Source organism: Drosophila elegans, unplaced genomic scaffold, assembly GCF_018152505.1.
Source record: "Drosophila elegans isolate 14027-0461.03 unplaced genomic scaffold, ASM1815250v1 contig_208, whole genome shotgun sequence".
Classification (NCBI taxonomy): domain Eukaryota; kingdom Metazoa; phylum Arthropoda; class Insecta; order Diptera; family Drosophilidae; genus Drosophila; species Drosophila elegans.
Window position 1 is genome coordinate 2,127,320 of NW_024545578.1, and position 21,311 is coordinate 2,148,630.

The 21,311-nt window shown below is 42.7% G+C and overlaps 7 protein-coding genes across 9 annotated transcripts; 3 read left to right on the forward strand and 4 right to left on the reverse strand.

The window, feature by feature from the left end:
* The first annotated feature begins 227 nt into the window (after positions 1-227).
* On the forward strand, positions 228-7,285 carry LOC108146104 (titin homolog). The gene is made up of 4 exons (XM_017271935.2): positions 228-614; positions 1,387-2,150; positions 2,593-4,051; positions 4,604-7,285. The coding sequence occupies exons 1-4, from the start codon at positions 536-538 to the stop codon at positions 6,688-6,690; spliced, it is 4,389 nt and encodes a 1,462-aa protein (XP_017127424.1). The 5' UTR covers positions 228-535; the 3' UTR covers positions 6,691-7,285.
* Positions 7,286-8,368: 1,083 nt separating this feature from the next.
* LOC108146106 lies at positions 8,369-9,310 on the forward strand. The gene has a single exon (XM_017271937.2). It carries the CDS (start codon positions 8,378-8,380, stop codon positions 9,170-9,172), a length of 795 nt encoding a protein of 264 aa, XP_017127426.2. The 5' UTR covers positions 8,369-8,377; the 3' UTR covers positions 9,173-9,310.
* LOC108146107 lies at positions 9,159-11,990 on the reverse strand. The gene is made up of 3 exons (XM_017271938.2): positions 11,878-11,990; positions 10,119-10,280; positions 9,159-10,062 (listed from the first exon to the last, which is right to left on the reverse strand). Exons 2-3 carry the CDS (start codon positions 10,278-10,280, stop codon positions 9,889-9,891), a joined length of 336 nt encoding a protein of 111 aa, XP_017127427.1. The 5' UTR covers positions 11,878-11,990; the 3' UTR covers positions 9,159-9,888.
* Positions 10,208-11,871, reverse strand: LOC108146105 (tRNA (guanine(37)-N1)-methyltransferase). The gene has a single exon (XM_017271936.2). The coding sequence runs from the start codon at positions 11,737-11,739 to the stop codon at positions 10,351-10,353; it is 1,389 nt and encodes a 462-aa protein (XP_017127425.1). The 5' UTR covers positions 11,740-11,871; the 3' UTR covers positions 10,208-10,350.
* Positions 11,991-12,453: 463 nt separating the features above from the next.
* On the reverse strand, positions 12,454-17,772 carry LOC108146489 (LITAF domain-containing protein). Of its 2 annotated transcripts, none has more exons than XM_017272520.1 (3): positions 17,701-17,772; positions 13,744-14,067; positions 12,454-13,119 (listed from the first exon to the last, which is right to left on the reverse strand). In XM_017272520.1, exons 2-3 carry the CDS (start codon positions 14,028-14,030, stop codon positions 13,014-13,016), a joined length of 393 nt encoding a protein of 130 aa, XP_017128009.1. In that variant the 5' UTR covers positions 14,031-14,067; positions 17,701-17,772; the 3' UTR covers positions 12,454-13,013. The 2 variants fall into 2 exon arrangements, with proteins under 2 accessions (XP_017128009.1, XP_017128008.1); XM_017272519.1 differs by having other exon boundaries at positions 17,668-17,766.
* A 93-nt stretch (positions 17,773-17,865) lies between these two features.
* LOC108145726 lies at positions 17,866-19,471 on the forward strand. The gene is made up of 2 exons (XM_041708263.1): positions 17,866-18,755; positions 18,834-19,471. Exons 1-2 carry the CDS (start codon positions 17,873-17,875, stop codon positions 19,175-19,177), a joined length of 1,227 nt encoding a protein of 408 aa, XP_041564197.1. The 5' UTR covers positions 17,866-17,872; the 3' UTR covers positions 19,178-19,471.
* An 81-nt stretch (positions 19,472-19,552) lies between these two features.
* Positions 19,553-21,191, reverse strand: LOC108146519 (protein-cysteine N-palmitoyltransferase Rasp). Of its 2 annotated transcripts, XM_017272555.2 has the most exons (2): positions 20,769-20,973; positions 19,553-20,707 (listed from the first exon to the last, which is right to left on the reverse strand). In XM_017272555.2, the coding sequence occupies exons 1-2, from the start codon at positions 20,867-20,869 to the stop codon at positions 19,648-19,650; spliced, it is 1,161 nt and encodes a 386-aa protein (XP_017128044.1). In that variant the 5' UTR covers positions 20,870-20,973; the 3' UTR covers positions 19,553-19,647. The 2 variants fall into 2 exon arrangements, with proteins under 2 accessions (XP_017128044.1, XP_017128043.1); XM_017272554.2 differs by having other exon boundaries at positions 19,553-21,191.
* Between the last annotated feature and the right edge of the window lie 120 nt (positions 21,192-21,311).

Sequence of the window (21,311 nt, forward strand, 5' to 3'; positions counted from 1 at the left end):
CTTTTTATTAGAGTTATACAGTAATAACAAATGGATTATACATTACATAATAATTGTTTAAATATATATACTTATTTGAATTATTATGATTATTTAAAAAAAAGTAACCAACTGGCAATCGTCCTTATAAATTAGCCGTATCGATTGGCCTTTTTTTTATCGATAGACACTATCGAACCGAACCATATTAATTTTCGCATTTCAAAAATTTGAAAAGAGCAGAAAGCTTTTGAATCGAAAAGAGAAGCGTTTAGCTCGCTCGTGGATCGGAGGAGGATGCTGGGCTGACGAACGGATTATTTAACGCCGCAAAATGGCAACGCTTGCAAACAAAAACCAAACGCAACGAAAGTAACAATATTAGGATTTACTGAAGTTAAAATATTTAAAGTTCAAAGTGTCTTAATTGGCGAACCAAAAAAAAAAAAAACGACGGGCCGCGCTAGTGTCCCAAGTAAATTTCGACTGTCGACCGAGGATATATATAGATCCTCTGTATAGGCAAGCAAATAGGTTAAATATCTAACATCTCAAAATGGGAAATCAGCCGGGAAAGCTGCACACGCATCCGCAAAGCAATCGTCCCAAGAAGAATGTCCACTGGAAGTCGGCAGGCAAGTAGAAACTCCGGTTTGGAATACAGTGTCCCGAGGAGTGTCCCCAAGTACGTATTCCTCCCTAAAATTTGGGTCTATAAGAGGAGGCCCGAAGAGTAGACAGGCCCACATAGCTGGCTGGCTGGTGGGAGCGCTAGAAATGCATCTATTTATAGCCACTCGCACACTCAGTGGTTGCCGTGTTCATCTGTTTGGCCCCAAAAATCTCACAACGTCAAAGTAATGTTGTCGTTCGGAAAGCGGAAGAACGAACTATTATGCTGGGGTACATAGTGAGATGGGTGCCTTGTTTTGTAGGGCTAAATGTCTCTAAAAGTCGGTTACTGTACTACTAAATTTGAATATTTAAAAGTTTGAAAACGGATAACGAATTAAAATGCTGAGATACAAAGTAAAATGGGTGCCCTAATTTGTAGGGCTTAAAACTTCTGAAATATCGTTTATAGATTGAAAGTATGAGGCTCTTTACTAAAACTAAAAAATGGAATACCTTAAAAAAATTCTAGCTTCAATTTCCCATGAAAATGAAATTGGTTTCGCTTTTAGACTCTTAACTTGAAAAATTAAATAATTTACTTCGCTTGTATTAATCTCTGTTTAAGTTTTTTTCTATTTTAAGAACTAAATAAGATAAAAACAATTTTTTAAGGCTTAAGGATTTGTTTTCTAATCACCATTTGGTTTTTAGCTTTGAATGATTTTTTTAATATTTCAGTTTTTTTAATTTAAATGATGTTTTATTATTATTACGGTTCTGTCTTCCAATCAGAGCGACCTTCACCGCCGGGCAGGCCCATCCTGACACCAGTGGCTCTGCCGGAACAGCAGCCGGATGTGGTGAACCTGCGCTGGGATCGACCGCTCCATGACGGAGGTTCCCCCATCACTGGCTATACGGTGGAGCATCGGCGCATGGGATCACCCCACTGGGTGAGGGCCACGCCCACTCCGGTGGATCGCTGTGATGTGTGCATTAGTGGATTGGAGCCCGGATGGCGCTATCAATTCCGTTGCTTTGCCGAGAACATTGTGGGTCGTTCCGACGCCAGTGAGTTGTCCGATCCGCTGACGGTGACTCTACAAAGGAATGCCATCACTGTGCCCCGCTTCATCGATGAACTGGTGGACACGGATGCCGTGGAGGACGAACGCATAGAGTTCCGAGTTCGAATCCTGGGCGAACCACCGCCGGAGATCAATTGGTTCAAGGATGGCTACGAGATCTTCAGCAGCCGGCGCACCAAGATCGTCAACGACAACGAGGCCAGTGTCCTGGTGATCCACCAGGTGGCCCTCACGGATGAGGGTGAGATCAAGTGCACGGCCACGAATCGAGCGGGTCATGTGATCACCAAGGCAAGATTGATGGTGCAGGCTCCTCCGAAGATTCGATTGCCGCGCACCTACGAGGATGGTCTAATTGTGGAGGCGGATGAGGTGCTGCGTCTTAAGGTGGGCGTGGCTGGACAACCACCGCCGGCCATTACGTGGCTCCACGAGGGCGAGGTGATCGCCCCAGGTGGACGCTTTGAGGTGGGTTTAACTTATCCTTCCTAAAATGGTTATGCTTATTAATCTTAAATATCAGAAATAAGCAAATTGACGTTTAATTGGTCATTAATTTACAATACTCTTAATTCATTACGCGGTTCATTAAAATCAAATTTCTAAGAACAAATTTGGTAATAAATCTACAAAGAGCTACCAATTCTTAGTCTTGAGATCTATTTCACTAAATAATGTTGAATTTGGGATCAAAGACACAGATGTAAAAATGTAAATAAATATTTGTAGTGGCATTACATTTGGAAAATCTAGTAAAATATTTTATCAGTATTACCTTTTTAATATCTCATGTTAATTTTGTTCATTACAATTACTTATTTTTATTGGCATTACATTTGAGAAATCAAATAAAAAAAAAGGATTACTCCATTTAACAACCTGCCAATTAATCATCTGCCACCCATTTCAGATCACCAACACTGAGAAGAACTCGCTGCTCAAGATCGACAATGTGCTGCGCGAAGATCGCGGCGAGTATATGGTGAAGGCCTGGAACCGTTTGGGCGAGGATAGCACCTCCTTCCTGGTCACGGTGACGGCCAGACCCAATCCGCCGGGTACTCCCAAGTTGAACATGTCCTTCGGCAAGTCCGCCACTCTCTCGTGGACGGCTCCACTTGACGATGGAGGCTGCAAGATAGGCAACTACATTGTGGAATACTTTCGAGTGGGATGGAATGTATGGCTGAAGGCGGCCACCACAAGGGCACTGAGTACCACGCTCCACGATCTGATCGAGGGTTCCGAGTACAAGTTCCGTGTGAAGGCCGAGAATCCTTATGGTCTGAGTGAACCCTCGGGGGAATCGGAATTGCTGTTCATTCCCGATCCCAAGAGGGGTATTACGAAACCGAAGTCGGCCACTAGGATTGCAGGTGAGGAGAAGGACAGCAAGGTTAAGGAAGCAGGATCGGTGCAGGTGCCGCCACGTCGAAAGACGCTGTCACCACCACGTCCACATGCGGATGCCTCCACGGGCATGTCGCCCAAACAGTCGCCCAGTGCGAAAAGGAAGCCCAAGCCACAGCTCGTAGACAATGAGCAACTAACTCACGAGATGTCCTATGGCACATCGGATCAGGCCTTGAAGATGGACGTCCGCAAGAGTCCTTCGTTGAGTAGTGCGGATTTGGCCAATCCACCCAAGACCACTGGTTCCAATCCCAAGCTTAATTTAACATTGATAACCAGCACACTAACACCGGTGGAGAGGTCTGAACCATCATCGCCCAAGTCACCGAAGTCACCTACTACTACTACTACTACTACTACTACTACTACTACTACTACTACTACTGCTACACCTTTAAAACTATTCAATCCCAAGAAATCGGGAGTTGCTAAGGATAGGTCACCAGTGCAGCCGCGACCACAACCTTTGCCCACTCCACCCAAGGAGAAGCCGGAGAAGATGGCTTCCCCCAAATTGAGTCCACCTAACAAGAGACATCCTGCTCCTCTCCGCAAGAGTCCAACGCCTCCGGAACCCATTAAGATAACACCGGCCTTGCTAAGAAGTGCGGAGCCCGTTCAACTGGGAGTCAATCAGCATGTGAGACGTTTCTCGGGACAAACGCTGAGCCCGGCCAGAAATGTGCCCACTCTGGCGCTGGCAGTGGCTTCTGGGATGTCGGCGGTTATTGGCGAAAGACTGCCCACCATCGAGATTAGTGCACCACCAACACCGCAGGAGGAGGAAGCGGAGCCTTCCATGCCAGAGCCAACTCCATCTCCAGAACCTGCTCGAAAATCCCAGTCCCACTCGAGACGCTTCTCCAGGTCAACAGACAAGCACGACGAAGTCCACACCAGCAATGAGTTTATGCTCGTTGTCTTCGACAAAAACAGCAATCTCAAGGATAAGGACAGTATGTATCCAGTTGTAAGGATTTTGTGGACAAAGGATCACCCACTAACCCTCAGTAACTAACCTAATCCATTACCATATAGCATGAATAGCAGTGACAGTACGTATCCAACATCAATTGGGTAAAAAGGTTAAAGGATTTCAGATTACCCTTAGTCAGAAACTTAAACCCATAACCAAAACTAATCCCATTCCATATTCTAGTTGCTTTCGACAAGAACAGCATGATAACAACAAGATAAGGACAGTAAGTATGCAGGTATAAGAATTTTGAGGATTTAGGATCACCCATTAATGCCGACCAATAACTTAATCCATAATCAAAACTAAACCTATTTCAAACTTCCCTACAAGAACAGCAAACTTAAGGATAAGGACAGTATGGATAAAGCTGTAAGGATTTCAGGATTAGGTATAACACATACCCTAAACCACTGATTTAATCCGTAAACATATTGTTGTCAAGGATTAGGATTTTGAACATAAGCCATCACCCACTAGCTTAATCCGTAAGCCCAAACTAAAACCCATTCCACATATATCTCGCCCCCAGAACAAGATTCCTTTGAGCTGGACCTGGAGGATGCCATACAGCCGCCGCCCATTTCGATTTCTGCCCCAGATCTGGCCTTCCTGGAGTTCACCAATCTGCACACCACCTTTCCGCTTCGTCGCTCCGTGAGCTCCACGGAGCTGCTGTACGAGCGGGCCATGGCCAGGTTCTATGAGGCAGTGGAGCTGGAGCAGGCTTCCAAGTCCCGCAAGACGTCGCAGGACAAGCTGGCCACTCCGGTGCCCCATCAAACGCCGGCCAATCTGCGCAAGCGTCTGGGTTCCATTTCGGAGGCAGAACGTCTGTCCTTCGAGCGGAGGAGTGAGTTGCGTCGCCAGTCGGCGGACATGGTGTCCATTTCGAGAAAATGGGACTCCCGAGAGAATGTCAATGAGTTGGGCAACTTGACAAGGACACACCACACCACTGGACAATTAACTCTGGAGGCGGGTAGGAATCTTCTGGAGCAGCGGAAAGAGCAGGAGGAACTGGAGGAGGAGCATCTGACTGAGAGCACAGCAGATGACAGCGAGGACATGGACCTAGATTTCGATGAGGATGTGGAAGATGTGGAGTATCCGCCGCAGAAACAGAAGCAGCAGCTGCAGCTGCAGCAGCAGTCCAGCAATGATCTGGGATCGGACTACACGGAGAGCACTGCCTCCTCGGAGCAGGACTCCATTGAGAAGTTCAAGATGGAGCTGCTGGCCCGCACCCGGTCGCCCAGTCCCCGCGACCTGGAGACCTATCATCCGCGTACCATGGGCGCCGGTACCTTCACCCCCTACAGGGCTCCCACTCCGGAGCAGGCGGCCGTGGTGCTCAACCGTCCAGTGCCACTGCCCAGTCCAGATTTTGTACCCAAACCGATCCTTAAGAGATCCTCCAATGAGCATGTAGAGCAATCGGTGAGTCCTTTGCCAGCCGAACCACTAGCCATGGCAGTACCTCCTCCTCCAAGTGTGGTCGCCACCAATCCCAGCACCCTCAAAATGGACCTGGCCAAGGGCATCAAATCCTTTTTCAGTCGCGACAAGAGATCGGCCACCGAGAAGAACACCGAGGCCAATGAGGAGATATCCAATCCGCTGGAGAGGACCAATGCAGCGGCCATTGCGGCGGACTTGGAGGTGAAGCGCAAGGCCAAGGAGGAGGAGGAGCTGCGTCGTCGGGAGGAGGAACGTCTCATGCAGGAGGAGGCCCATGCGGCCGTGGATCACTATAGCGACTTGGTGAGGGAGGTGGGCAGCACCCACCGCTATCACACACCGCTCTACCTGGATCGCGATGAACTGAAAAGGGCGGCGGCCAAGGCAGCGGCGGAAACGGATGAGGAGGACATGCTCAGCCATGCAGAGGAGCTGAAGAAAAGACTTGCCACCGATGACATGTTCCTGGCTCCACCCGTGACCAGGGAACGACGTCTCTCCATTTCAGAGAGGGAGCAACTAGTTCATGTGCGTGATGCAGCCAGTGATCTGGCCTTCCATCGGGCTCCAGAAACTGGAGCAGCGGAGCGGGAGCACGAATCCCCACAGCGGCAGCATGAAGAGGACCCGGAATACCCCACTGTGCTGGTGGTGCCACCACCCATATCCAAATCCAAGGGCAAAACCGAATCTGAGACTGAGAACGTGATGAGCGAGATGGTGGAGGCTCGTCCGGATGCCAGGGGCAGGACTCGTTTGGTCAAGGTCAAGAGGGTGATCAGGCGGCGGGTTCCCTCGAGCACTCGCTCCCGCGATGCCTCACTAACTAGACCTGCAATCTCCGTAATGGAGGACTCTCCTTCTCCCCAGACATCCCTAATCCTCTCCACCGCCGACAGGGATCTCCTGCAGAAGGCAGCCGCTCTGGCCATCCTCCAATCGGAGGAGCAGGCCCACGAGAAGGTTCGCTCGGCGCTGAGCTACTGCACGGATCTGGTGCTCTTCCTGGTCGCCTGCTATGTCTACTTGTTCAAGGATGCCCGCCTGGTCCTGCCCATTCTGGGCCTCATCATCTACAGGCAGCTGGGCGAGGCAGTCAGGGGCTATGTGCCCGGCTGGCTGCGTCGCCGGATCAATGGATCAACGGAGGGCAGCTAGAACCGCATCCACGCATCCAATCCCCCGCCCATACTCACATGCGTTTATCGGTTAAGTTAGTTTTTATTACATACGGCTTATTTATATACGTCTTAAGGTAAAGTTGAAGGTATATATCCCCCGAGTACATTGTGCTACAATCTGTATACGTAAAATCCTTGCAAGTCCTGTTCAGGTTTTCAAGACAAAGCCCTTTAGTTTGAATTTCAATTATGAACAAGCCAATCTTTAAAAACTTTTAATATTTTAAATATTTAAAATATTATTATTGTTTCATAATGAAATTTTCAAATATCATTAAATATTTATTAAACATATCCTTTACTTTACTCCTATGGAATATAAAGGCCATATTTAATAAATTTTAAATTATAAAAAATTATAAAATTTAGATGCTTGACCATTATGGAATATGTATTTAAACTTGTAATACTTTTTAGGAATTATTAATTTGAATTTGAAGATAATTTCATATTAACCCCATTCGGAAATTACTAAGAAAAAACGTAATAATTGAAAGTAGAATTTTAAAAAGATTCTTCGGATTAAAATGTTTTCTGTTTAATTCAATAATTGAAAATTTTTTTTAATTTTTTTTTTTAAATTGTTTTCATTTAATTTAATGATTAAAAAAATGTTCATCTAGGCAATTCAAAATAATTACATTTTGATAAGATATGAATATAATCTTTAAACTATTTTATTTCTTTCTAAGAACTACATTTTGAAAAAATTGATTGATTTTGAAAACCAGAACAGGAAACCAAGTAAAACAGTCCATTAACCATTAATTCATTAAACTTACTCATGTCTTATCTCCTACATTTGCTTGACTAACATTTTCCACTTTCAAAATTATTCATCTGCAAACCCAAGTAAAGCGAAATCTATTTTGCAAGGATAATTGGTTGATTGATTCGCGAATAATGAAATCCCTTTTGTTTTGCTTTGTGTATGTATGTGGAGCTATGTAAATCCCAATGTTATGAAGTGTTCGTTTGTGGTTCTTTGTGGTCCATCCGGATTGTTGGTGATTCACTTTGAAAATAAAGCTTAGCATGTTATAAATTCGTATACTATGAGTACTTTCTTTGGCCATGTTTGCCAACGGTCTGTTTATGTGCAAAACACAGACTTCCGTGGGGGATTAAAAAGAAGTGGGTAAACCCATAAACAGATCGAATCACGCTTATCAGATGACGACAATTTGTCAACAGAGATGCTGCGCAAAATTCCGGGAGTTTTGCTATCAGTAGATAACAACAATAACATGAAAGGAAGTTTACTTCGGCAAGCCGAAGCTTATATACCCTGGCACTTACAACAAAAATATAATATACTATAAAACTACTATATTTAGAATTTTATGGGTATATATTTAAAAGCAATGAGGCTATACCGATTTTCCAATTAATTTTATGATCATTCAAATAGCAGCTATATCGTTGTCCGATTTTTATAAAAATAAAACTGTAGTTCTGAAATAGTAAGCAAACATGAAACGGGCAAACAGAAAAACAAACAAATAGACAAACGGACAAGGCTATTTTGACTCTCTTATTAAAGTGCATTTCAAACATTTCCCGGAAATGATTTTACCCTCTGTAAGGGTATAATAAATACAATGGATATAAAACCGCATGCCTCCATTTCATTTGGTAGTCCATCTCTCACTTACCATCTAGTCATGGCCATCGTTCTGGGCTGGCTCTTTCTGGTCACTTTGGCCAGCGTGTCCCTGGCACAAGGGTCTCCCCAGCTGGTGGCGCCAACTGGTGGTCTCCTAGCTCCACAGCCTCAACTTCCGCCGGCCACATTGGCTCCACCGCCCACTTTGTCCCAAGATCTGGATGAAATCCAGCGGTTGGTCCAGTTCAAACCTCTGAATCAGTTACTAGTGCGCTACTTGATCAACGATGGCCAGTTCCAGTCCTTTGTGCGGATCATCAACAGCAATGCCGGATTCACGGCCCGTTGGCGTTTGCTCTCCCAACCGGAATTGACGCTCTTCCTGCAGTGGGTGGACCAGCAGCTCGTGGCCTCCGGTGACTCCTTTGAATTGGAGGAGCAGAAGCTAAAAGTCAATCTGCTGAATCAATTCCCCTACTGGTCTGGCACCGTCTTTGGCTGGCAGGGATTCCTCAACGAAGTGCAGCTCTACTTTCCACTGTATGCCATTCGGGCCCATGTCGATGCCAAGGTCCTGCAGCAGGGAATCTTTGCCCAGTTCTGGACGAGATTACAGGGATTGGGGGTCGTCTACGATCGCTGGTTGACTTCAGTGGAAACTGCCCAGGTTTTTGCTGATCTTCAGAGGGCGGGCATCGATACGGTCCAGTTGGACGGCCTCATCCGGAATCTCTTCGGCTGGAATGCTGCAAATGGAACCTCCACTACTGCACCTGGTACACCAGTTGCTCCCACATCAATTCCGGGTGCAGTGTTGCCTCCAGTTAACACTAATCCCGTGGGGGTTGTCTAGGTTGCCAATATGCAGTGATGGTAAAGTTATCCATGCTTAGGTAGAGTTTCAAATATATATACCTACTAGGCAATGAAAGGGGTAAACGTGTATAAGTACCCAAAGAACATTTGAATAAATTTTGCGATCAAAAAAAAATTATAAAACCTACACTTGCGAATGACACTAATCAAGTTTTAAAAGCCGAAATATAAAAAAAGGTTTTAAAGGGGTATTATTAGCATACCATAACAATTTACCAACTAGATGAATATATTTCATACTAGGTTATAATATAGACATAGACATATGTATAACACCCAAATAATGCTAATGTTCTTTAAATAAAATTAAGCATCAAAATGCAATTTATAAAGGCTGTTCTTTGGGTATGCCATATATTAAGTGTTTAAAATATATCATTTTGCTTGCTTAGAAAATTTTCTACTAATTTTCCTTCATAAAGATACATTCAAAGGATTTTAAAAAAATAGTTTATAAAGCTTACTCTTTGGGAATGACATTTATTAAGTATTTAATAGAAAGGGAAATGGTTTTAAATGGGTTTTTAAACTCATCAATCCCTACCTAGATGAATACTTTCCATCACTGTCGATTTGGCTATTATATATTTCGGATCGTGACCAAAGTCTTTAACAATCAATGGGGACTAACTAACATCTACTATATACGTAAAACGTAAACCGGACACACTGTGGCATCCAGTGGTGTTTGCTCTAGAACTTGAGTTTGCCCAGCGTGTCGGACACTTTCTGGGCATTGGCCCCCTTCTTTTTGTTGTTCTTGATGGGTGCCACCGGAGCCTTCGGCTTCTTGACCACCAGATCCTTGTGCAGCGTCTTCAGGCTGGCGTCCACCTTCTCCTGCTTGGCCTTGACAGATTCCTTGATCTGTAAATTGGATTGAATTAGGGAATTTCTCGCAGAAGAAGCCTCATCCTACTAACCTGCTTGAGCTTGCCCTGCACTTCCTTGGGCTTCTTGCCCTTGCCCTTGTTGCCATCGGCCACTTTGAACACATTCTTGGCCTTCTTCGACTTGTTCAGAGGCGTCTTTGGCTTGCCAGCTCCGGGAGCCACCTTTTTGTTGTTCGCCTTGTTGCGACCCATCTGAAAGTAGGCAAAAAAGAGACTCTATTTAGTTGTTTGGGAGTTGTAGCTTTATTATTTCCAAATTGTATCAAACACATTTCACTTTTGTGGCGGCCACCAGCTCTTCCTCCTCCTCCTCTGCACAACGCTTTCTTGAGAGTTCAACCTCTTTTGGTGTGGTCAAAAGCTGCTGAGAAAGTCTAAAGGACACCCTGTACATGTCCTTATTGGGGGCCACATTCCTCACAAAGCTGATGCCCTGAAGCAGGTTCTCATCTAGACTGGCACCCAGATTGCTTTCCACCAGTTGCCTTACTAGTTCCTTGGTGTTATCGCCCTTGGCAAAGGAGTAGACATGAACCGTGGGATAGGTTACACTGCTAGGTAACTTTGAGAGATCCTCTGCTTTGTAGAGACCACGAAAGGCGTCCAGGAACTCCACAGCCATGGCTGGCAGATTCATTGTTATGTGTATGGCATAGGAGGTGGTGTCTGTGTTGAGCAGACGCTTGAGCAAATCCTCTCTTAGTTCCTCCAAGATAAACTGCCTGCCATCCTTGTTGAACATTTTGATCTGAGGCAAGCACTTATTTCTCTTGGCATTATGCTGCAGCCAGTGGAAGCTGACGGGATTCAGGTCATTGGCCAGGACATCACAACGCTTCCGGGCAGCAGGAACACTGAAGGGACCCACTCCCGCGAAGACATCATAGAGAACGTCCCCCGTTTGCAGCAGCTTCACAATCCTTTCGTGCTCCGTGGAGAGGCGGGGATTCCAGTAGACCTTGGAGAAGTCAAACTCGAAGGGCACTCCGTTCTCCTTGGTCTCCACCTGGTAATCCGGATCACCGCAAATCAGCTCCAGCTGGAAGTTGCGATAGGTGTTGTCTATGGTGGAGGCCTTGTTGACCACTGTCCGGCAGTTGGGCAACTTGTCGTGGAGCACCTGGCCAATGAGTTGTTTGTAGGGCAGCAGGTGATCCCGCAGGTTCAGGTGGGCAATGTGCCCGATGCGGGAGTACGAAGTGAGACCCTCCTCCTCCAAAGGCAGGACGCTCTTGAGGATCTCATTGGCACTCCAGTTTTCATAGCCCAATTCCAGTTCCGAGAAGGAGAAGTTCTCTGCGGTGATTTCTTGCTTCTGCAGCGCCTCTGTGGGCAGGGATTCCCAATCCTTCACAGGAGTTGGATGCAGCAGGATCTCCCGGGAAGTGTCCACAGCTCGCACTGGATGCAGGTGCTCCATTTTGAGCAGGAACTTCTTCACCAGCGGCATTACACGTTGCACATGGGTCTCGGGCATAAGCAAACGGGGCACTTGAATGCTCTTGCGGAACTGCTCCCTTTGGAGCAACTGCATCCTGCGCACGCAACTGGGTGGCTGCAGCTCCTTGGAGTCCATATTTCGAAAGTAGTGACGTAAACGGGTGGCTGTAATCGTTAAGCCCGGAACCTTTAATTTGTTCACCATAAACATCCAAACACGTGCGACCTAGATCTTTGGTTTGTTTCGGATTCTTGTGTCCAGGAAGGGATGTGCTGGTAAAGTGGACTTAGCCAGCTGTTTATGATGCTCTCGTACAACCCTCAAATATCAAATAACCTTTGAATATACCTTTTATAAGTGTTAATTCTGGTAGTGACCACAAAGATCGCAGAAAAAAGCCAAACAAACGCAAGAACGTGAAAACAGTGTGACCAGACAGTCGACCGTTACAATATACTATCTGGTTGTATAGGAACAATATATCGAAAATTTAAAATAAAAAACAACTTTTTGAATTGTACTTGACTTAAATACGTTAGATTTTGTTTTTTGATCGTAAAAATTTCATAAAGATTGAAATAACGTTTTTTCTAAAATACTTATTTATACAATTGTTTTACGCTCTTCTTTATTAGAATTAAAGGCCAAAAAGAGACCGTGCATCTACTTTGTTGATGATTTCGGTCTTTGGCCAGGGCATCACAGCCTTTCTGGGCAGCAGGAACACTGAATGGACCCACTACTCCTCATATTTGTTTATCTAGCTAAGTTATAAGGTACACCCCAACACTGCTATTATTATATCTAAAATTTCAAAAGTATGAATGAACTATAATTTAAAATTATATTATATAATTTCCCATTATTTAGCAATTCCCCTTTCAAATTAAGTGAGATTTTCCCGTTTTATTTAAAAACAAGAAGTCAGTATTAAAGATTTGGTGATTATTAATTACAGATATTAGCTTTCAAGTATACAATATGCACTCTCGCTTGAGACTTTTACAAATTGTTACAAAAATATCTTGTATTTTGTCTTTTGTGTATGTGCGATTTTGAATCGATTTACAATTTGTGCAAATATTTAAAGGCTTGTTTTTCGAAACATGGACAAAACAAGCGACATAAAAGTGCTCGCATATTTAATTGTACATAGAAAAGCGGATTTATTATTTAATTCTCGTAGTAGTTGTCCTGTCGGCGAAGCGCTGGATCGATTAATGTACACGTATTACTATCATTAGCGTGGCAGAAACGTACACGTAACAGTTAAAGAGTATGGGCGAACCAAAATATAGAAACGACGGAGCAATTTAGCAGGATATTAGATATTAGATTAAGGGAAGCCATGGCTGGTTCCATCTGCCTTCGCTGTGGAATCCAAATGACATTACTACAATTAAATAAATAAAGGCAAAAACGCTTGCTTAAAGTAAAACTACACCACGGAACCGCATTGGATTCTACACATATACGAGGCGATCCTATCGACGGAAGCGACCCAAATACGCCCGGCAATTGGGGCACGAATGGTGGACATCCATGCAGTCGTCAATGCAGCAAGGTATTAGGCAACATCCCAGCCAGCATCTATTGATGGAAAATATTTATAAAACAATTGTTTATTATGGAAAGGAACATACACAAAACAGCTCGATATGGATAAGATAATTGCTGGTTTTATAGATATTTTCTTTTTCGAAAGTAAGGTAGCCCAACACAGTTAAATAAAACTACAAAATCGAATAGTAACTAAAACATTTGATCGAGAATTATACCAAGAATTAGATTACATTAATAAGTCAGAACAAAAAAATGACTGATTTTAATAGTTTTATAATAAATATCAGTAATAAGTTTCATTTTAAAAGTGTGACTTTTTTTCTTAAGAAATAAAATAAAAGTCTCAAAACAAAATTTATTTTTATTCTTTATTATAGGTAAAACTCGTCGAATAAAAGTTTATTGCATGAAAACATTGTGAGTATTTAGAAAATGTTGTCAATTTTAATACATATTTTTATAAAAATATATATATCATATATACTATATATATTTCTATGGGTTCACAATATAAAAACTGACGAAGCTCTCTTGCTATTTTACTTGTAAGTTATCTTATCCTATCTATATTTTAAAAAAATACTTGTTAACTCATGCATGGTTATAATTCATATCTGATCCATATCAACTGCCCTAGAACTAGAAACTCACCCGAATAGGGCAATCAAAAATCCGGACAAGTAGGCAATCATTCCGGGCTCGGTGCGCGTGGTCGTCTCGATTTCGGCGTGGCACGATGGACAGATCATGTGTGTTGATGTGCGGCTGATGGGCACCACCGTGGTCACAATAGTGGTATTCGCGGTGGTTGCGGGGGCCACAACGGGCGTATATGGACCCACGGGCTTCACCCCGCCCACTGCCTCCTGGTAGGAGGGCGGGGCCGATGGGGGCGGAACATAGGTGAACTGCGGAGGAGCACTGCCCGGTTTACTCATTATTTTAGGCTTTTAAATGCACTTGACGGTTAAGCAGCTGCAAACAAAAAAAATTGAATAAAATCGATGGTTTATTTATATATATAAAAAAAATATATATATAAATTTTCATTTAATTTAATTACTTAAAATATTATTAAATATTGCAAAAGTCATTGAAATCGATTATTTTAAAATTGGCCGATATACGATTATGTCTATTATTGTACTGCAAGCCCAAAAAGCGGTAATAAAATCTGTTGTATCGTTTAAAATTTATAAGTAACAAACATTTCGTGTTTAAAGTTGTTTCTGAAGCAACCAATTAACCAATAATATACATTTGTGATTCAAAAGAATTTTTCTTAGCTGGTTCTGTGGGTTGAATTTAATAATCAGAACCATTCCAATTAAAGTGGTAATTCTCAGAGTGGAACCATTCCCCATGCTTTTTGTGCAATCATTGGAAAATTGGCAACGATTTTTGTTTATCTGCCAATGCCTATTATTGGAGTTAAATACAACTAAAAATTAAAATAAAATCTAAGTTTCACCCTTTCCCGAATTTTTGTTTAAATTTTAACTTCAAAATTAAAATGTTTGTCTATATAATAACAATGTAGACATAAAAACTAAAAACGTTAAAAAAATAAATATTTGGATTTATAAAGGAATTCATGGGGTCATTCGATTTATGATGTGTAAAATGTTTAAATTAAAACCCACTGAACTCAAAAGTAACACAGAATTCAGTTAGACTAACCCCCAAAGTACACATTGAGAAAGGTAAACAACCAGAATTGAGTTGATTAAAAAAATGGACGCTGAAAATAGCACAGAGCCTAATGGTCAGCATCGCATCCATGAGTCATTTTTGTTCTTTTGGCACGCATTTGAGACTTATAGAGAGCAAACTCTTCAGAGAGATCTCAAAAAATGCTCCAAATAGATATACCCTATGCAAAATCAAAATTTGATAGTTTTTGACCCAATATGAAGATATTAAAATATTATTTAGTTTACCTTTTCATAATTTTGTAATACATTAAGTCTATGGCAATTGTTTATTATGTACTCTAAAAAATTCTTTATAGATTACTCTCATAACAAAAATTCCGATTCCAATCATTAACAAGTGTTCTTTGTGGAGACCAAAGGTTATTCTTAATATAGACACATCTTTTAAAGACTATGTTGTTTTGCAGTTTAATAACCAAATTAAAATAATAATAAAAAATCTAAAATTACGACTAATTCAGATTCTCAAGGACCAATTCATATAAAAAAAGACTTTTAAAAAAAAATACATAAAACAAAAATCACCAATAAAGATTAATTGTGAGTTTGACTCCTAAAAATTATAATCTTTACGTTTCCTGCTAAAATTGAATAGCCTTTAATGTTTAAAACTCAGACGTCAAGTTGACATGTTAAATATTATTTTTTTCGTGTAGCACATAATCGGAAAAGCTGAATAATCTGCTGTTGGCGGTCACATGACAATTACCAATTGAAATTCCACGATGGGATTGTAAACATTCAATTGGGAGCAACAATCGGAGTTTTTGACTGCCTTTCGGTGGAAGCTCAGATAAGATATGGAAATTCAAGCCATATGACGACAATTGCCAAAAGCTGTGGCAATTGTTTTTAGCATGTCTGTACTATATGATCAGAGGACAGTCACTCAACTTTTAGAGCTGGTGTACAATGACCTGCCCCTCATCCAAAACTGCGCCAACTTTCACCATTCGTTCAGGGATTGCATACATAGATATACGAGTGTAAAACCACATAGTTGCAGGCGGAAGTATAATATGGCTAAGGCGGGGAACCAGATGTCTTCGACTTGGCCAGAACAGAACGCCAACAATCGGTAAACAACCAGCTGCACTTGGCGGAAATTACTACCGATACGATGACATATGTGGGCGATATGCATTGATCTCTCACATCACATACTAGTACCTCATGAATCAACTTTGATTTGGTTTATACTCGATCAAAGCAAAAGCGTTAATCCAATTAACAACTAGTGGTTTATCAGTTTTTCCTAAATTCTTTAAATTATAAGTCTAATTTTCAGCCTAATTAAAATAAAACCAGTTGAATACGACTGGCGGCACAAATTGAAAAATAAATTGAGACTTTCCAGCAGCCACAATTCTATCGTATGTGCAACCGCAGTGATTACGTCAGACTTTTGCGACTCCGTCGCATTTATTATACATCAGCTTAGATGAATCTTCACTTTGGAAATGCGATAACCTTGCGATTTTGGACCAAGCCAAGTGTTTAAATCACAGACTTTACTATTGACTCTAACTAATTTCCTAAGCTACTTAAAATTGTTGAAATATGTCGGCAGTTTAAGGCTTAACTTGTTGTGTCGCGAGACTATCTTATCTAAGTTTTATGAGGAATACAGGCTAGAATGTTGGTTAATAAAAGTTAGGAGATTAGTTTGGGGAAAATCTCTACCATTCATTTTTATCTAAGTAAATATTTTAATCCATTTTTGTTCATGACTGTAAATCATAAAATATTTAAAATTGTAATCTTAATTAAAAAAACATTTTTTATGCATTTTTTCAAAGAGAACAAACAAATTTAAATGAGTAAAAATCATTATTTCACATTCTTTTTGTTGTTTACTCTAAATCAAAACATTTTGAAAACTATTATATTGTATATTATCTAATTCAAGAAATTTTAATTATATTATGCCTTAAGAGAATACGTTTAAATTTTTACCAGGGCAATCTTCTAGCCAATTTGATGTTACTTCTTCAAAGGGTATAATAAATTAGAATATTCAGCTGTGTATGTCTGTGCGTACAAGGTCTGCCACTCGAAGCGATCAGAAGAGATTTAAAAAACGCCTTAATATGTACAAGTATTTAATTTTAGCCTTTGTGTTAATTTCGTGTACTCCGTCCGTCCGTCATATGTAAATTGAATGAACCGAACTTTTGCTATCGGCATTTTATAGGCCCAATTACAGGGTATTACGTAGGTATGCCAGAAAAAAGAATAGTTGAAGACAATTCGGAGGGGAAATTGCGCACAATTACTTCGAATTATAGAGGGTGTTTGTGAATAGAACTGGATTTTGGGATCGAGCGACTTGGAGATGCCCTTTTAGGACCGCTTTTTTGAAATGGAACTGAAAACCCACAACGATAATGATGATATTGTTTTGGATGATGATGGTGCCTATTCCGCACATTATCTTTTGCACCGCCAGATGTTTTTCAAAAACGATGACGTAGTCGCGCCAAAAATAACCACATTTGTGGGCGGCAAGGACGCGGGGGGCGTGGCATGAAACAAGAGCAAAAGTTGATGGGTTTACAGGTGTTTGTGTGTGGGTGGATTGTGTCTCCATTTGAAATTGCTCAACAAAATCTGTTTTTAAGTTCACTTTAATAACAGACTGATTGATAGTACCATGCAGCATACAATATAACCACAAAAATAAACCCGATTTAATTTGCGCTAATTTTTAATGTATATTTTTATTCGCACGCACACTTAGTTACACATTGGTATAGGTTTTAATTGCACACACACATGGGGCTAATATTTATCTAATTTTTGAGTTTTATCTAATTATATTTGGAGCCCATATTTGGATGATATTATTAGCTTGTCACACCTGCACAAATATTCTTTCGAAAGCGATCGCTACCTCGAAATTCTTAAGCGAGAGCGACGTATACGTTATAATAATAAATTTCTTTTGGCAAAGTGTGACCGTTCGGTGGGTCGTAGAGAAATACCATTTTGTGCGGCTATCGATAGGTGAAATAAATACAAGTTGTGAGGTTATCGATGGGAGTTACCATTCGAAAACATCAGTAATGGAAAGAGAAAAACATACTCCAGAAATTCGCGAATTACTACCAGTTAGAGAGCACAGATGTGGAAAATGTCCTAAATTGGTGTTTGGCAACCTCAGTCACTATCAGTTGCACCTGCGCCAACGCCACCACGAAGTGCCACCATCCGCAAAAAGTGCAGCAAACATTGCCTTTCATTGTCCCGTGGAAAGGTGCATCTACCATGTCGTTACCAAAGGAGCACGCAGCTTCACCAGTCTGCGTTTATTGCGCCAACACTACCAGAAGAGCCACCTGGACAAGAATTACAAGTGCCAGGAGTGCGGCGAGAAGTTCCTGCTGCAGCACCACCTGGAGAAGCATCAGTGCTCGGAGCACAAGTGTCCCATTTGCGAACTCACCTACAGCAGTAAGGCTGGCTTGAGAACGCACATGCGGCGCAAGAATCACCTGGTGGAGCAGCAGGATTCCGATAAGGTTGCCATACCCTCGCTGTCCAACTGGAGGAAATTGAATCCTCCTACAAAAGAGTCTAATGTATGCTCCAGTTTGGAACTATCAGTTCCAGAGAAGAATATAGAGCATATGCCTTGTAATCAAGAAGTTGCCATTCAATCTGCTTCTCTGGAAGAGGATTTACCCCCTCCAGAAGAGCATATTCTATGTTTCCTGCCCATTATGGATGTGCCCTATGCACTGGAGCAGCTGCCATCCGAGAAGCTGGACATGGAAACCCAAACGGAGGAGGACGAGGTCCTGAATGATATCAGAAATAATGTCCTAGAGCCTCTTCTGCGGGATATAGAAACACAAACACCCGACACCAGGGGCGATATAGGAACCATGACTGATGATTTTCCAGAAGAACAGGAGCAAGTTGCAGGCGACTTTCCCACATATCCAGGTATGGACAACCAAACGATTGAAACCCGAGGAAATATTGGAACAATGACAGTCGCAGGCGACTTCCCTACATATCCAGATATTGAAAACCAAACTCGAGGCGATATGGGAACGATGACAGATGATTTTCCAGAAGAGCAACCTCCAGGAGCTGGCGATTTTCCCACCTATCCCGAAAACGAACACATGTTTGGCCTGCAAACCTCCGCCCACATGTATACTCAGACCTGTGATGAACTGTTCGAGGAACTGGGACTGTCCCACATCCAAACACAAACCCATTGGCCTGACGGTCTGTACAACACACAGCACACGCAGACATGCGACGAAATGCTGGATGAACTCTTTCTGGACAACTTTCAGTCGACCTGCACCCAAACCAGGTGGCTGGACTGGCAGGACAATGCAGAAGGTGAAAGCTAAGAAAATTGGAGTTTAAGAATTGTTATGTTTCCTTAATATACGAAAGGGCAAAACCCAACATTTAAGCTTTAATTTTATAATGCAGGATATGTACTTTTAAGAAACTGTTCGAAAAGGAATACCTAAAATTTTGTTAAACAAAAGTAAATTCATGAATTCAAATAACATGACAGGATGACCAAGTTCTTATATTCTTATAAACAACTTTATCAGAAGTTATATGAAATATATTTATTGAGAGTGTAGAAAATATTTGTTTTCTAATGGAGAGAAGTCTGAGTGATCTTAGAACTAGATAATTAAAAACTAAATAAGACGTTATATGAAATGTATTTATTGAAAATTAAGTAAGTATTTGTTTTGTAAAAATCACAAAACAATTATAAAGCCATGATATAATACAAATTTCAATACAAGATTGTTCAAAAGTAGTCCCTTTTCACTTAGATTTAGGCAGACTTTAGGCGAGGTCAAATAGTTTTCGTCTTGGAGCGAGCATCCGACTTGGTCAGGAGCAGCTCGGAGCATTGGAAAAAGCAGTAGCTGCAGAAGCACAAGGCCATGTAGTTGCCCACTCCGCTGAGGTAGGCGCCGCGCATCAGGAAGTCCCCGATCTCCTGGCCACCAATAAAGTAGACATTGGAGAAGGCGGCTGGGATGAACAGTTGGGTGGCCAACACGGCGTACAAACGCTGGGCACCCACTTCACCCAGATGACGATGTGTCCATAGCTGGTACTCCGGCGAGGAGGTCCACATCTTGAACAGCTTCTCCGCAGCTAGGCAGAGGAAGTTGAGGATGCTCCAGATAAGCACATAGGTGTAGCAACCATGCCAGACGAACACAAAGGCAAAGGTCAACGCAGTGGCTCCAAATTTGACCGCTGGCGAGGATCTCTTGCCGCACATTTCGGCGTAGATATGCTGAAAGAGGAACTCGTAGAGGCCCTCATCGAAATACTTCCACATGTCCGAGTAGAAGTGGATGCGGCCAATGCAACGTGGTCTGCTGGGAGCCGCAATGCCATCCTGCAGGGCGAAGGCTATGCCCAGGCCATAGGTGACCACGTAGTAGAGAAAAAAGAACTGACCCATGAAGTAGCCGGCGGAATGCTGCCAGAAAACCGAGTCCATCAGCTCCACCATGCGCACATCCCGCGACATGTAGTGTATGTAGAAGTAGTGCAGGGCGCACTGCATCAGTAGCCACCAGATGACACTGCGTAGGATGCCTCCAGCGAATGCCAGCCAGTCTTGAGCCTCATCCTGCCTTCTGGCTGCAAATCTCTGATAGCTAATGATGGGCCCATAGGTAAGGGTGGGAAAGTACATGGCATAGCCCAGATACTGGATGAGATTGTATCTGTCCAGATGCTCCTCTGCCTTTTTAGCGCCCATCTTGGACAGCGAAAAGCTGCAGCCTCGTAGCACACTCCACGACATGGTGACTATGACCAGGACATACTCCGAGTAGCCCACACGATCCGTCCACCAGGCATTCTTCTGGATCACATTGATGCACAGTATCCAGCTGGCGGATAAGAGCCAGACCATCCGTTTAGATGTGGTCAGGGAAATGAGGTAATAGCTACCTATCAAGGTGCCCAATAGCACCACCGATGTCCAGTCCAGGTTCACAACCAAGGCCAATCCGCACACACCGGCAAAGCCCAAGCACTGAAGGTGGGCACATTTCCAGCGGATTAATCCCTGCACAGCCGCATGGAGCACATAGAAGGGCCAGAAGACGGCTATAAAGTCGCCGAAGTTTTCCAGCTCATCGTTGCTATCATCTCGCCGCCGCTGGGAGAAGGGATAGAAGCTCCAGCCCTCCGGGAACTGGAACTTTGCCTCCTCGACTATGTGATCCCGCAGTCCATAGATCTTGTACAGGCCCACCACAATGTAGGCTATATAGACGCCAAAATAGACGAATATCTCGCAGCGGGTGAGCAGAGATCGGTCAGGTAACCTGGACATTACTGGACCACCGACTTGGGTTCTTCATTCCGGGAGAAAAGATTGCATTAGCGATGTGAAGAGCCAGCCAAAAATATCGATATATTTATACCCTTTCTCAAGGAGGGTACTTAAACCTCAATAAGAGGTACGAAACCAGGTAAAGGGTTTCCAAT